Below are 12,349 nucleotides of genomic sequence, written 5' to 3' on the forward strand. Positions count from 1 at the left end.
CAGAGAGTGGGCCAGCAAGATGGCTCATCAGGTAAAGGCGTTTGTCATGTAAGCATGGTGACCTGAGTCACCCCAAAAGCCATGCTAAAGTAGAAGACGAGAAACAACTCCGCAGAACTGTCCTCTAACCTCCAAACTCATGGCCACACCTATGGCACGTACATGCCCCATCTCCACCACACAGACACACACACACACACACACACACACACACACACTAAAAACTTAGAGCATATCAATTCAGTTCAGATATCTAAACTCAGATATAAATGTAGTAATTGTGGGTCAGTGGTCACATGGTTCACTGGGAACTACCTTCTGGGCATCTGCCTGCTCCTGCAGCAGTTCCCTGTTGCTGTCTTCCAACATGTCTAAATCTTTCTGTCCTCAGATCCTGAAGAAGGAGAACAACAGACTGATGAACTACATGGGCCTCCAAGGTGACTCTTTGCCACAACAAATGCATTCTTCAGATCAAGGAGCTGGTAGGCAAAACCCAGGCCTTGTGTACGGAAACCCATATTCTGGTACGACAACTTTCCCATTCTATCTGGAAGGCTCTTGCCAACATCCTTTTCCCCCACTAATGTGTGTGTGTGTGTGTGTGTGTGTGTGTGTGTGTGTGTGTTGCTAATTAAAGCTAGCATTGTTAAGACTTGCTGGGCAGAAGCTGAGAACCCAATAGAAAGAAAGATGGCAGGAAAAAAGTGTTAATTGAGAAATAAATCTGAATCCAGAAGACACAAATCAGATCATTTGCCTAGAGGCAGCAGGCACAAATTGAGTCCCATGGCTACCTTCCAAATATAAATCAGAGAAATGTCTTTCTGTAGAAAATGCACACATACAAAGGAGAGGAAGCTAATTAAGTTTTGGAAATGGAAACGCTAGAGGCAGGTTGTGCCTCCCAGAAACCCATAGTTTCAGCAGCCCCCTGATGGCCCAGCCGAGGATAACGAACAGGGGTGTGCTCCACTGAGACCTATGGGCAGGAAATAGGAGGGATGTGAAGTGACTTGTCCCTTCCACATGGGAGGCTGTCCCTGCTGTCTGCAAGCTAATGCAAGTCCTCATTTGGTTTTCTGCCTGGTTTAAAACAGTAGCATCTTGCAAGAGGCAAGACCAAGTTTCATCTTTGTTTTAAGATATTTGAACACGTTTCTATTCTCTGTCACTCTTCCAGCATGGCAGCCTCATGGGAAAGGAACAAGTGGAAGGCTGAGCCTAGGGAGCTGGCTCGGTGGGTAAAGTGCTTGCCGTGCAAGCTTGAGGACCCGAGTTCAGGTCCCCAGCCCCACATAAAAAGTGACACAGTGGCGTGTGCCTCCAATTCAAGCACAAGGAGGATAATAGGTCAGAGCACCCGAGGTTGCTGGCCAGCCATTGCAGCCAGTCGGTGAACCCAGGTTCAACGGGATGGAATTGTCTCCAAGAATGAAGTAGGACAGCTGGGGTTGAGCTGAGAGCACTTGCCTAGCACACAGGAAGACCCAAGATTCAGTCCCCAGGACTTGAGGGGGTGGGGCAACCAACAGAAGAGGACTACTGACATTGACCTTTGCCGTCCGTGCACATGTGGGCGAGTATTGCACAGAGTGCATGCACGTACACACAAATACAAAGTGGGAGGCCGTGCTAGATGCCATAACAGTGAGACTGTGTCAAACCAAAAATAATGATATTAGTGATGAGGGGCTGAGAATGTAGCTCAGTTCGTACAGTGCTTGCCTAGGATGCTCCAAGACCTGGCTTCGATCCCTAGCACCTTAGAAACTGGGCATAGTGCCGCATGCCTATAATCCTAGGACTTGTATGGTGGAGGCAGAAGGATTAGATATTCAGGGTCATCCTTAGGTTACATAGCGAGATCAAGGCTCGCCTAGGCATTGGGAGACTCCGTCTCGAAATAATAACAACATTGAGCTGAACTTGTTGGCTCATGCCTGTCATCCCAACATTGGGAGGCTGAGGCTGGGGGATTGCTGTCAGCCTGAGCCACAGAATGAGATCCTGTCTCAAAAATAAAACAAGAAAAATAAATAAATAAAAATTATAGGAAGATTTTCCCTAACTGACTTTCTGGCTGAGCAGTGGAGTGGGGACTAATGGAGTCATCATCTGTATCTTCAAACCAGTCAGCTGGGCTGATGAGAAAATGATGTGGCAGGAGCTCCTTCCACGTGTTGGCACAGTAATGATGATGATATATATATATATATAAGGCACCTCCAGGCGACTGTTGATGCTTCCCAGAGCCATGGGCTGCTTAGGGCCACAGTGACCACTGAGCTGTCTTCCCACAGCCCTGGACCACTTAGGGCCACAGTGACCACTGAGCTGTCTTCCCACAGCCCTGGACCACTTAGGGCCACAGTGACCACTGAGCTGTCTTCCCACAGCCCTGGACCACTTAGGGCCACAGTGACCACTGAGCTGTCTTCCCACTGCTCTGGACCACTTAGGACCACAGTGACCACTGAGCTGTCTTCCCACTGCTCTCCTAGAGAACCTGCCTAACAGTCACCCAGAGGTTGGGCTGGAGAGAGGGCTGAGTTAGTAAAGTGTTTTTGTGAGTGTGAGTCCTCAGAACCACATAAAAGCTAGGTGCTCTAGCACACCTCTGTAACCCCAGCGCTCCTTCAGTGAGGTATGAGGCAGGACAGGAAAAGCCCCAGAGGCCCGTGGCCCAGCTAGCCTGGGCAAACAATAAGGACCCTCCCTCAGACAAAGCAGACTAGGACCTACACCTGAGACTGTTCTTTGACCTTCATGTGTGTCACACACACACACACACACACACACACACACACACAGATCTGACCAAACAGAGGCCCAACAGGCACATCCTGCTGCAGACGTTTTTGATGGTGAGTACCCTCCAAAGGTAACGACAGCCGGGCATAGTGGAGTGCCCTTTTAATCCCAGCTCTTGGAGGCACACATAGATCTCTGTGCACAGTGAAAGAGGGCACAGTGAAGGTCACAGAACACGTCTACTAGACCACAGCTGGTGTTCAGGCATGCTAGGTTTTTCATTGAATAAAATCCTTTTTATTCCCCTCAGGTATCCAAGAAAGTTCTGCTCCCAGCCTGGTAAGTATTCAGTTGATGAGATTGTTGTTCACATATAAAATCCCTGAGCAATCCCCAGTCTCGCTCCAAATCGTGGGAGAACCAGAGGGACATGGGTGCATTTTGATAGCTGCAGGCAGGGTCAGCTGGCACAGTCTGTCCTGGGCCCAGGCTGGGGTAGCCTGCTGAGGTAAGGAGAAGGAGTCGGCTTTCCATCCGCATTGCTCAGGGTGGTCTCCTGCAAATTACGTTGGCAAGTGACTGGGGATTGATGTGGCCTGATCAGCTCACCAAGCAAAGCCTGCCCAGTGCTCCTTCCAGGCAAGAGCAGTGTTGACTGTTTTGGCAATATTAAGCCCTTTCAGTCCCGGGGTGAGAGGAAACCCCAGGCGTCCTCTCCATATGTGAGTGTGTTCATATTTCCTGAGCACCTTTCATGTGCTGGTTATGCTGGGCACCGAGAATACAGTGGAAAGTCAGATAGAGGGACGTGTCTGTGATGCAAAGCTCACGTTGGGACGTGACCTCTCTTCTTCCAGCTTGCCATGAAGAAGTGCCTCATCTGTTCATCAGACTTTGGTGATGGAGTCTGTGATCACATCTTGGAGCAGCAGCAAATGCAGACCCATTTCTTGAATTGTCCAATTTGTGACGAAGCCTTCCCGGCAAGAGAGAAGCAGATCTTTGAAGACCATGTATTCTGCCACTCTCTCTGAGTGTCCCCGCCTGCGGTCTGTGCTGCATCAGGTTTCACAGTGTAGAACACAGTCTCTACTGTAAGCTGTCCAAGCAGAGAAGCCTGTCTAAATCATTTGGGGTTCACTTAGAGCTGCTGCCCGCAAAGGTTGACTGTGGCTGTTGTAGGGTGGTGTTGACAGCAGCTGCGGCTGCCCTGTCCACGTCACATAGCTGCAGCTTCATCCATCCACCTGCAGTGCCCTTTGGTCCTCAGACTCCAGTACAGAATCTGCTGGTCCCAGCAGCCACCTGACACCAAGGCATTGTCTTCCAAGTTGTCCCACTGGTCACAGCCAGGCCTTGAGCATTTGTGCCCTGTCCTCAGCCCTGACCCCGAGGGTAAGAACAGGACAGAAGTGAAGAATTTCTTTATCTTCCTCAGTCCTTTCTTCAACCAATGGCCTCAGATTACCCCAAAAAGGCACAGCAGAGAACTCAGATTCCAAAGATTTATCAGCTTCCAAAAGAGGCAACTTTTGTTTTGTTTTTGAAAACAGGGCCTGACTCTAGCCCTGGCTGGCCTGGAACTCTCTATGTAGAAGAGATCTGCATACGTGTGCCCCCAGAGTGCTGGCATCAAAGACATGCACCACCATGCCTGGTGAGACGTGTCTTATTCTTCACTGACAACAAGCCTTATTTCTAGCAGAGTGTGATGATGTGTATCTATATTCCAGCAGTTGACAGGTTGAGACAGGAGGATTATGAGTTCAAAGCCACTTGGACTACATTGTGAGGCTTTCTCTCAGGAAAAATGGGGAGGGGGCAGGGGAAAGGCTTCTTTCTATCTAGATACTTCTGATTAGCATTTTCTGATCATTTCTTTACATACAACATGGATTATTATGTCATATATATGAAGAGTTTTTTTTTTCTGGCTGACCTGGAATTCACTGTGGAGCCCAGGCTGGCCTGGAACTCAGCAATCCTGCTGCATCCCCTTAGTGCGGAGACTATGGGCCTGAACCATTGCTCCCTGTCCTAAGTCTGTTAGTGACAGCTGGGAATTGATAGGAGGTGTATGGGCTTGCAACTTTCTCAAGAGTTAATTGTTTGTATGAATCTAAGACTAATGAGACTATTGTTAATCTCTTTACTGTTCGAAATAAATTACTCTTTTTAAGGACATGTATCTTTTATTGTTTTTGTTTTTCAAGACAGGGTTTCTCTGGGTAGTCCTGGCTATCCTAGAACTCACTCTGTAGACCAGGTTAGCTTCAAACTCAGAGATCCCCCTGCATCTGCCTCCCGAGTGCTGGGATTAAAGGTGTGTGCCACCACTGCCCACCCAGCTTGTCTTATTTTTTAAAGGGGGAAGGGCTCTGGAGAGATAGCTCTATGGTTAAGAGGCACTCCCTGCTTTTTCAGAGGACTTGAACTCAGTTCCCAGCACCTCATAACCATCTTAAACTCCAGCTCCACGGGATCTGGCACCCTCTCCCAGCTTCTGTGGGCTTGTGCACACACAGACACATAAAGGAATAAAAATTCTCAAACTTTTTTATAAAGATTTTCTATTTTTATTTTTATGTGCATTGGTGTTTTGCCATGGGTGTCGGGTCCCCTGGAACTGGAGCTACAGACAGGTGTGAGCTGCCGTGTGGGTGCTGGGAATTGAACCTGGGTCCTCTGGAAGAACAGCCAGTGCTCTTAACCACTGAGCCATCATTCCAGCCCCCTCTTAGACATTTTTTAAAGGGGACTGTGAGATGGCGCAGTGGGTAAGGACACCGCCAAGCTGGCGACCTGAATTCCATCCCTGGACCCCACATGGAGGAAGGAGAGAACTGACTCCCAGGGCTGTTCTCTGACTTCCACATGAACACACACTAAATAAGCAATATTTAAAAACCGAACTTAACAAAAAGAAGACATTCCATTTATGATCTTGTATTTTAAGTTTGAGGATTAGGCAAAAGGGTCTGAGAACACAGATTCACCAAGATACCACCTCGCAGTCAACGGAAGGGTGTCCTGCTTACACTGAGGTGAGATGCTCCACAAAGGAGCCTCCGCTTGAGAACTCGGGCCCTGCCTACTCACTGTGACTTCCTGTCTATGCATTTTAAAGCAGTGTGGATTTCGCATGCTTAATGAAGTTCAAAGCCTTCTGTCCAAATCTGCCCACTAGAACTGTTAGGAAAGTAATTCTGCTCTCTCTTCTGTGGAGGACCAAACTGACAGGGCTCCTAGGCATCAAACAGTGGGTCACTATAGCAACTTACAAAAACTTTGAATAAAGGATGTCATTCATAAGGTGAAGGAAGCTATAATTCTCTCCTGATGGGGCTGTCCTCATGTGACTGGAGAACATGTCCAATCTCTTTAAATTTTTTATTGTGTGACAATTTCATACATGTATACAGTGTATTTTGGTTAAATCCCCCCATTCCCTCCCCTCCAATTCCCGCCCCACCTCGACTCCATCCCCAGCAATTCCCCGCCCCCCAATGTCATGTGCTCTTGTTTTCAAACCCTGTGAGCCCATCAGTGCTACTTGTATGGGTGTGGGACCGTCTACCAGCACGATAGCCCCCTGCTTCCCTCTGCAGCAACCATTCTGACATTGTGGGACTTCACTGTCATCGACAGTCCACACCGAAGACCCAAATGGAAAGTTAGAACGGTGGTGATTTTGTGCCAGGCTCTGTTCCCAGCTGTCTTTGGCCCCATGTGGTCTGTGGACCACGGATTGGACAAGCCGGCTAGACAGCTACCCTCAGCTGCTTGCCTTGGTTTCCCCATGATAAAATGAAAGCGAACCAGTACTGCTCCTCTGTGTCATCCCGTCACTAGAAGAACTTCCACACCCGTGAGCCTTTTGTGCCCCGGAGGACCAGATGCCACATGAACACCACTCCACAATGGAGACATGGCAAATGGAAATGCCATTTTTTCCCAACGTGCCTCCCCAGACGGTTCTCGGAAGAGCTGCAGTTTATTTTGTACTAGTCAGCTCTTAATTAAGCACTTGAGTGGAGAGAAGCAGTGGCGCGCATAATCCAAAATCAGGGGATGCCATTTTCTGGTGAATTACCCACCTCTTTGCTCCTGCTGCCCCGAGGGTTCTCAAGATTATCGGAGGCGACAGCAGCAGGCGCCTTCCACTGCTGCAGGAAAAACGGTTGAGGTGTTAATGAGCCTTTTTGCTGGGTGTAAAACAAAGCGTCCTTAACCACTGTTCATTATCTCCAGCTGCTCTTACCAAGGCAGAGAAGGGGAAATTATGCCCCAGGCTGCTCTGAGTGGTAAGAGAGAGACAATCATTCTTAAATAATCCACTGCCCACTTGCCTTCTCCATCCCCTGTGCACCCACAGATTTCATAGTTGTGAGATACTTGCAAAATTATAGGAAGTTCTGTAAGCAAATAGCAGCTTTATCTAAACTGGATTTCTGAAGTTTTATAGTTAAATGTGGCAACAGGTTTTCTTTCTTTCTTTGCTTTTTCTATTGCTGAAATCTCTCTGCTTCAGCGGGATTACTTGATGACTTGGGAAAAGTCACATCCGAGTGGTAAGAGAAAAGTAACCTTTGCCCGGAGCACTGCAGAGGCTGAGGCAGAAGGATTGCAGTCTGAGCTACATCATAAGACCTTATCCCAAAAAACCAAGGGCTATGAGTGTAACTGAGTAGTAAGACTGTTTGTATACCGTGTAAGTGACCTTTGGTTTGATCCCCAGTACCACCAAAAGAAAATGAAAGCGAGTGTGAAATCACAAAAAGGTACAGTTAGCAAACATTCGGTAGAACAGGCCCTTAGCAATAGCTACAGCTTTAGTGCTTTCTTTGTCTTGGTAAAAATTGAAATAAAATGTTCAAATTCTGTTTGTTCCGTGATTTGGTTTACAGCGATTCACTGTGGCAGTAGTTTGCACTAAGCTAAGCATATGGTAACCTTGTCTCCTAGCAACAAGTATGGATGAGAAGACTAGCCAGGGCTAAGTGATGAACTGTTACCCAGGAGAATAAAACAAATGGACTTTGGTAAGGATGAAACGCCGAGACTCTCACCTGGTTACCTCCTTGCCTGGGTTACCAGCAACAGTACATAAGCTCAGGAACATGTCCTTCTTAGCTGATCTCACAAATACTCAGATGTTTATGCATTCATAAAATTTATTGTTTATCAAAATGTTTGGAATAAGCAGATCTCTAGAAACCATATTGACTAAAAGAGATCCCCTGGTTCTGGAGAAATGAGAGGTGAGTGATAGCAGGCGAGGGGTTTGTTTGTGGTCGGGGAAGAAAATGTTAAGCCGAGCATCGTAGCACACTCCTGTAGTCCCAGCACTTGGCAAGCTGACCGGACTGCCACAGTTTTGAGGCCAGTTTGGGCTAAACAGTGAGCACCAGGCCGGCCAGAGCTACACAGCAAGACCCTGTTTCAGAAACCAAAGGAAGAGGGGAAGAGGAGAGAGGAGCAAATTGATTGTGGAAGTGGTTATACAATTCTAAATCAACCAGAAGAAATACTGGACTCCATTTGGAAGATTCAATTTACGTGTATGAATGCTTTGCTTTTGTATATATCTGTGCACTACATGCATACCTGGTCCCCTCGGAGGTCAGAAGAGGGTGTCGGATCCCTGAAACTGGAGTTACAGAGTTGTGAGCCACCACGTGAAGCTGGGAGGCAAACCTGGCTCTCTACAAGAGCAGCAAGTGCTCTTAACTGCTGAACCATCTCTCCAGTCCTAAATTACACTTTATTGGGGTTTTGTTTGTTTGTTTGTTTGTTTTTTTAGTTTTTTGCCTGGCCTAAATTACACTTTAAACTGATGTGTTTTGCACTGTGTTGACTGTATCATGTCTTATTTTCAAAAGTTTAAAAAAAAAAGCCGGGCAGTGGTGACACATGCCTTTAATCCCAGCACTCGAGAGGCAGAGCCAGGCGGATCTCTATGAGTTCGAGGCCAGCCTGGTCTACAGAGTGAGATCCAGGACAGGCACCAAAACTACACAGAGAAACCCTGTCTTGAAAAAACGAAAAAATAAATAAATAAAAAATAAAAAAAACTTGCTAAGTCTACAGATTGGCTCATAGTGGATGCTTCAGTCCCACCTGGTCCCAAGGTCCAGCAGCTGCTCATAAAATAACACTCAGAGGCTTAATATTAATTACAAACTGTATGGCCTATGGCTCCGGCACATTATTAACTAGCTCTTATAACTTAATTCAACCCATTCCTATTATTCTATGTCTTGCCACGTGGCTTCACAGCTCACAGGTACTTTCACATCTTGCTTCCCCTGGTGACAGCTGGCGGCGGCTCCCCACTCTCCTTTCTTCTCTCTCTCCAGTGGGAATGTCCCGCCTAACCTTATTCTGCCTCGCCATTGGCCAAACAGCTTTATTTCTCAACCAATCAAAGCAACACTATGCACAGTGTACAGAGAGACATCCCACAGCAGAGAACACTGAGCGCAGGAACTTGGGTAAATTTTGTTTCTCTCAGTGCTAAGTTGAGTTCTTCCCATACCTTGGGCTGGTGACAGCAGCTTTAGCTGGGAAGAAATCTAGATGGAGGGGGTCAGAGCAATCAGTGGTGGCCACCATCTGGCCAGCAGCATGAGAGGTTTCTGTGGGGGAATTTCTATTCTGTGGAGATGGATTTACCCAATAAAACTGGGGGAGAGTCCACTGCCTACAAATCCCAGGTAATCACATTAAGAGATCCAGTCTGCTTTGCCTAATGTTATTGCTTTCTCCCTGTGGAAAGAAAGGATATGACCCCCCAGGGGACTAAGTACGTTGTTTACCCAGTCAATCAACAGTTATTGAGTACCCACGGTGTGCACAGCTAGTGTCAGGCCAGGATTTAAAAAGATAAAACAAGTCCTTGCCCTCAGGGAGCCACAAAATTAATGAAGACATTCTCTGTGCCCTCTGGTAACTCACACTGCCAAGGGAGACACTCAGATGGGGGGGGGGGTGTCTCCAAATCTAATGGGGGAAGGAGACAGCCACCCAGAAGAGGAATTTCAGAGCACAAAGAGAAAAGAGATCCTGGAAGTGAAAGGGAGCTGAGGATTCACCACGCTAACACAGGAGTGGATGTGTGTGAGTGGGTGTTGTTTTGTTTCTTGAAATGGTCTAGCTGTAAGATAGACTGGAAACAGTACAGCCCTGCAGGCTGGCCTGGAAGTCAACAGCAATCCTCCTGCCTCAGCTTCCCAAATGCTGGGGTTACAAGCATGACCTCCATGGCCAACTAACACAGGTGTTTCCCAAACCTAAAGTGGTGATGCCTTGGTCCAGAAATGTTCTTTCCAGAAGAGATGGCCTAGAGTCAGGGAGCCCTGGGTAGCTGGAGTTACAGGCAGTTGTGAGCTGCCCGGTGTGGGTTCTGGGAACGGACTCTGATGTTCCGGAAGAGCAGCAAGGAGAGCAGCAAACACTCTTAACTGCCGAGCCCTCACTCCAGCCCAGCTGTTGCCATTTTGTGGTTGTTGTCCCAGGCAGACTCTCATTATACCACCCGGCCTGGCCTGGCCTCGTGACCGTGGACTATGAACTTGCCTCAGCCTTCTGAGTGTTGATCACAGACTTGTGGCACCACACCTAGAAAAGGAACATTTGGATTATTTCTGTGCTACTGGGGTTTGAACCCAGGGCCTTGGGCATTCTGGGCAAGAGCATTACCTCTGCTGTCAAAGAGCACCGGTAGGTTGAGGATCAGGAAAAGCATTTGTGCCGGATCATCTTCAGCATCTCTTAAATCCAGTGACGACTGTCCTTCCGAGGGAGAGCGCACACAGCCAGGAAGCAGAGTCTGGAGTGAGAGAGGGAAGGATGCTGTCTCAGCCACTGCTCTGCTGCTGTAGTGAAACACCATGAGCAGGGCAAGCATTTAACTAGAGGCTTGCTCACAGTTGGGATCAGTCCATGACCACCATGGCTGAGAGCATGGTGGCAGGCCGGGAGAAGACCTGGGGTGCGGTGGCCTGCAGCCTGAAAGTGAAACTGGGAAGAGCCTAGGGGTGGGGTGGCCTGCAGCCTGGGGAGTTTTCTCCTCCCGAAGAAGCTGCTACACCAGTTTGATCAATGCGAACACCAGGTACATTTCACTGGGTCAGTATTTTACATCCCGTCTAGGGTCTCATAGTGCACATCTGCTCCCTGGGATGTCCTCTGATTTAAAACTACCACATGCAGGCCCCCAGGGCTTTCCCTGCCCTGGTGCATCTTGCTTGCTAGCCTCCTTTTTAAACCCTCTTAGCATCTGCCCATGCCAATAATCCCTCTAAAGTTTCAGTTGGTTGCACCCTCCACTTAGAAGTCCCTTCTGAGGCTCCTGAGCTCACAGGGACCTGGTGAACAAGTTGACTTCTGCTCAATTAGTGACCTTATCTAGTCTTCAACCGTAGTCCCTGCCCTCCCCCTCTGTGCCCATGTAGTTCAGGATAGCCATGAACTCCCTCTGTAGCCAAGGGTGGCCTTGAACTCCTGATCCTGCTGCTTCTACCTCCAAAATTCCAAGAGTACAGGACTGTACCGCCATGCTTGATTTGTGCTTTCTAGTTGCATGTCAGTTCTCTCTCTCGTGGACTCAAAATATGTTCTAGTAGCCGGGCGGTGGCGGCGCACGCCTGTAATCCCAGCACTCAGGAGGCAGAGGCAGCTGGATCTCTGTGAGCTCGAGGCCAGCCTGGTCTACAGAGTGAGTTTCAGGACAGGCAGGGCTACTGTTAGGATTCTCCAGCTGCACGACCACACATGCACAGTTCAGGAGTTAGGCAAGGGATCTTGCGTCATCAGTGTGTGCAGGTGATTACATGAGCACGGCATGGTCACCGCAATCAGCGCATGCGTGGTATAGCTCCGCAAGCCCACCTGCGCATGCTCACGGGACCCTTAAAAGACTGGACACAAACCCCTCCCCTCTTTCTCTGTTCTGTTCTCTCTCCCCCCAACCATCTTTCTCTCTCTCTTTGCTCTCTGCTCGTGCATCTCCCCCAGGCCTGGTTCTTCTGCCCCCACCCCCAACAAAGGTCTAATACTGGGTTTTGTCGTGGCTCGTGACCTTTTCCCACGGTAACCAGCGCCAGTAACCAGCACCACTTATCATTCTTCACAGCCACACAAAGAAACCCTGTCTCAAAAAACAACAAAAATACGTTCTAAACCAGCATCCTGTTTGGCACCTGTGCTGACTCCTGCTTCCTGCTGCCAGCCTGTGGAGCTCTGAAGCCACACATTGATTAAACACCATCTCAAAACCGATGAGGAGGCCGGGCGGTGGTGGCACACGCCTTTAATTCCAGCACTTAGGAGGCAGAGCCAGGTGGATCTCTGTGAGTTTGAGGCCAGCCTGGTCTACAGAATGAGATCTAGGACAGGCACCAAAACTATACAGCGAAACCCTGTCTCAAAAAAAAAACAAAAACAAAAAGACAAACAAAAGATGAGGAAAAAGCTGAGCTTGGCAGTGCACATCTGTGACCCCAGTTAAGTTAGGAGAGTTGTAAGTTCAAGGACAGGCCAGACTATAGCAAGACCCCTCACAAATTTAAAAAGAATAAAACCAGCCAGGCAG

At 48.3% G+C, this 12,349-nt stretch overlaps 1 protein-coding gene across 3 annotated transcripts in view; it reads left to right on the plus strand.

Annotated features, from left to right (window-relative positions):
* Positions 1-4,938, plus strand: part of Calcoco2 (calcium binding and coiled-coil domain 2) — a 33,629-nt gene extending 28,691 nt beyond the window's left edge. Inside the window, exons 11-13 of one of the 3 annotated variants that reach the window (XM_052757682.1) lie at positions 392-527; positions 3,065-3,093; positions 3,612-4,938. In XM_052757682.1, coding sequence (XP_052613642.1) covers positions 392-527; positions 3,065-3,093; positions 3,612-3,788 — 342 coding nt within the window. In that variant the 3' untranslated portion in view covers positions 3,789-4,938. The remainder of the gene's footprint in view (positions 1-391; positions 528-3,064; positions 3,094-3,611) is intronic. The other 2 variants (XM_052757683.1, XM_052757684.1) reach the window with 2 other exon arrangements.
* The last annotated feature ends 7,411 nt before the right edge of the window (positions 4,939-12,349 follow it).

Source organism: Peromyscus californicus, unplaced genomic scaffold (assembly GCF_007827085.1).
Source record: "Peromyscus californicus insignis strain IS unplaced genomic scaffold, ASM782708v3 Scaffold_3__1_contigs__length_106647218, whole genome shotgun sequence".
Lineage (NCBI taxonomy): Eukaryota > Metazoa > Chordata > Mammalia > Rodentia > Cricetidae > Peromyscus > Peromyscus californicus.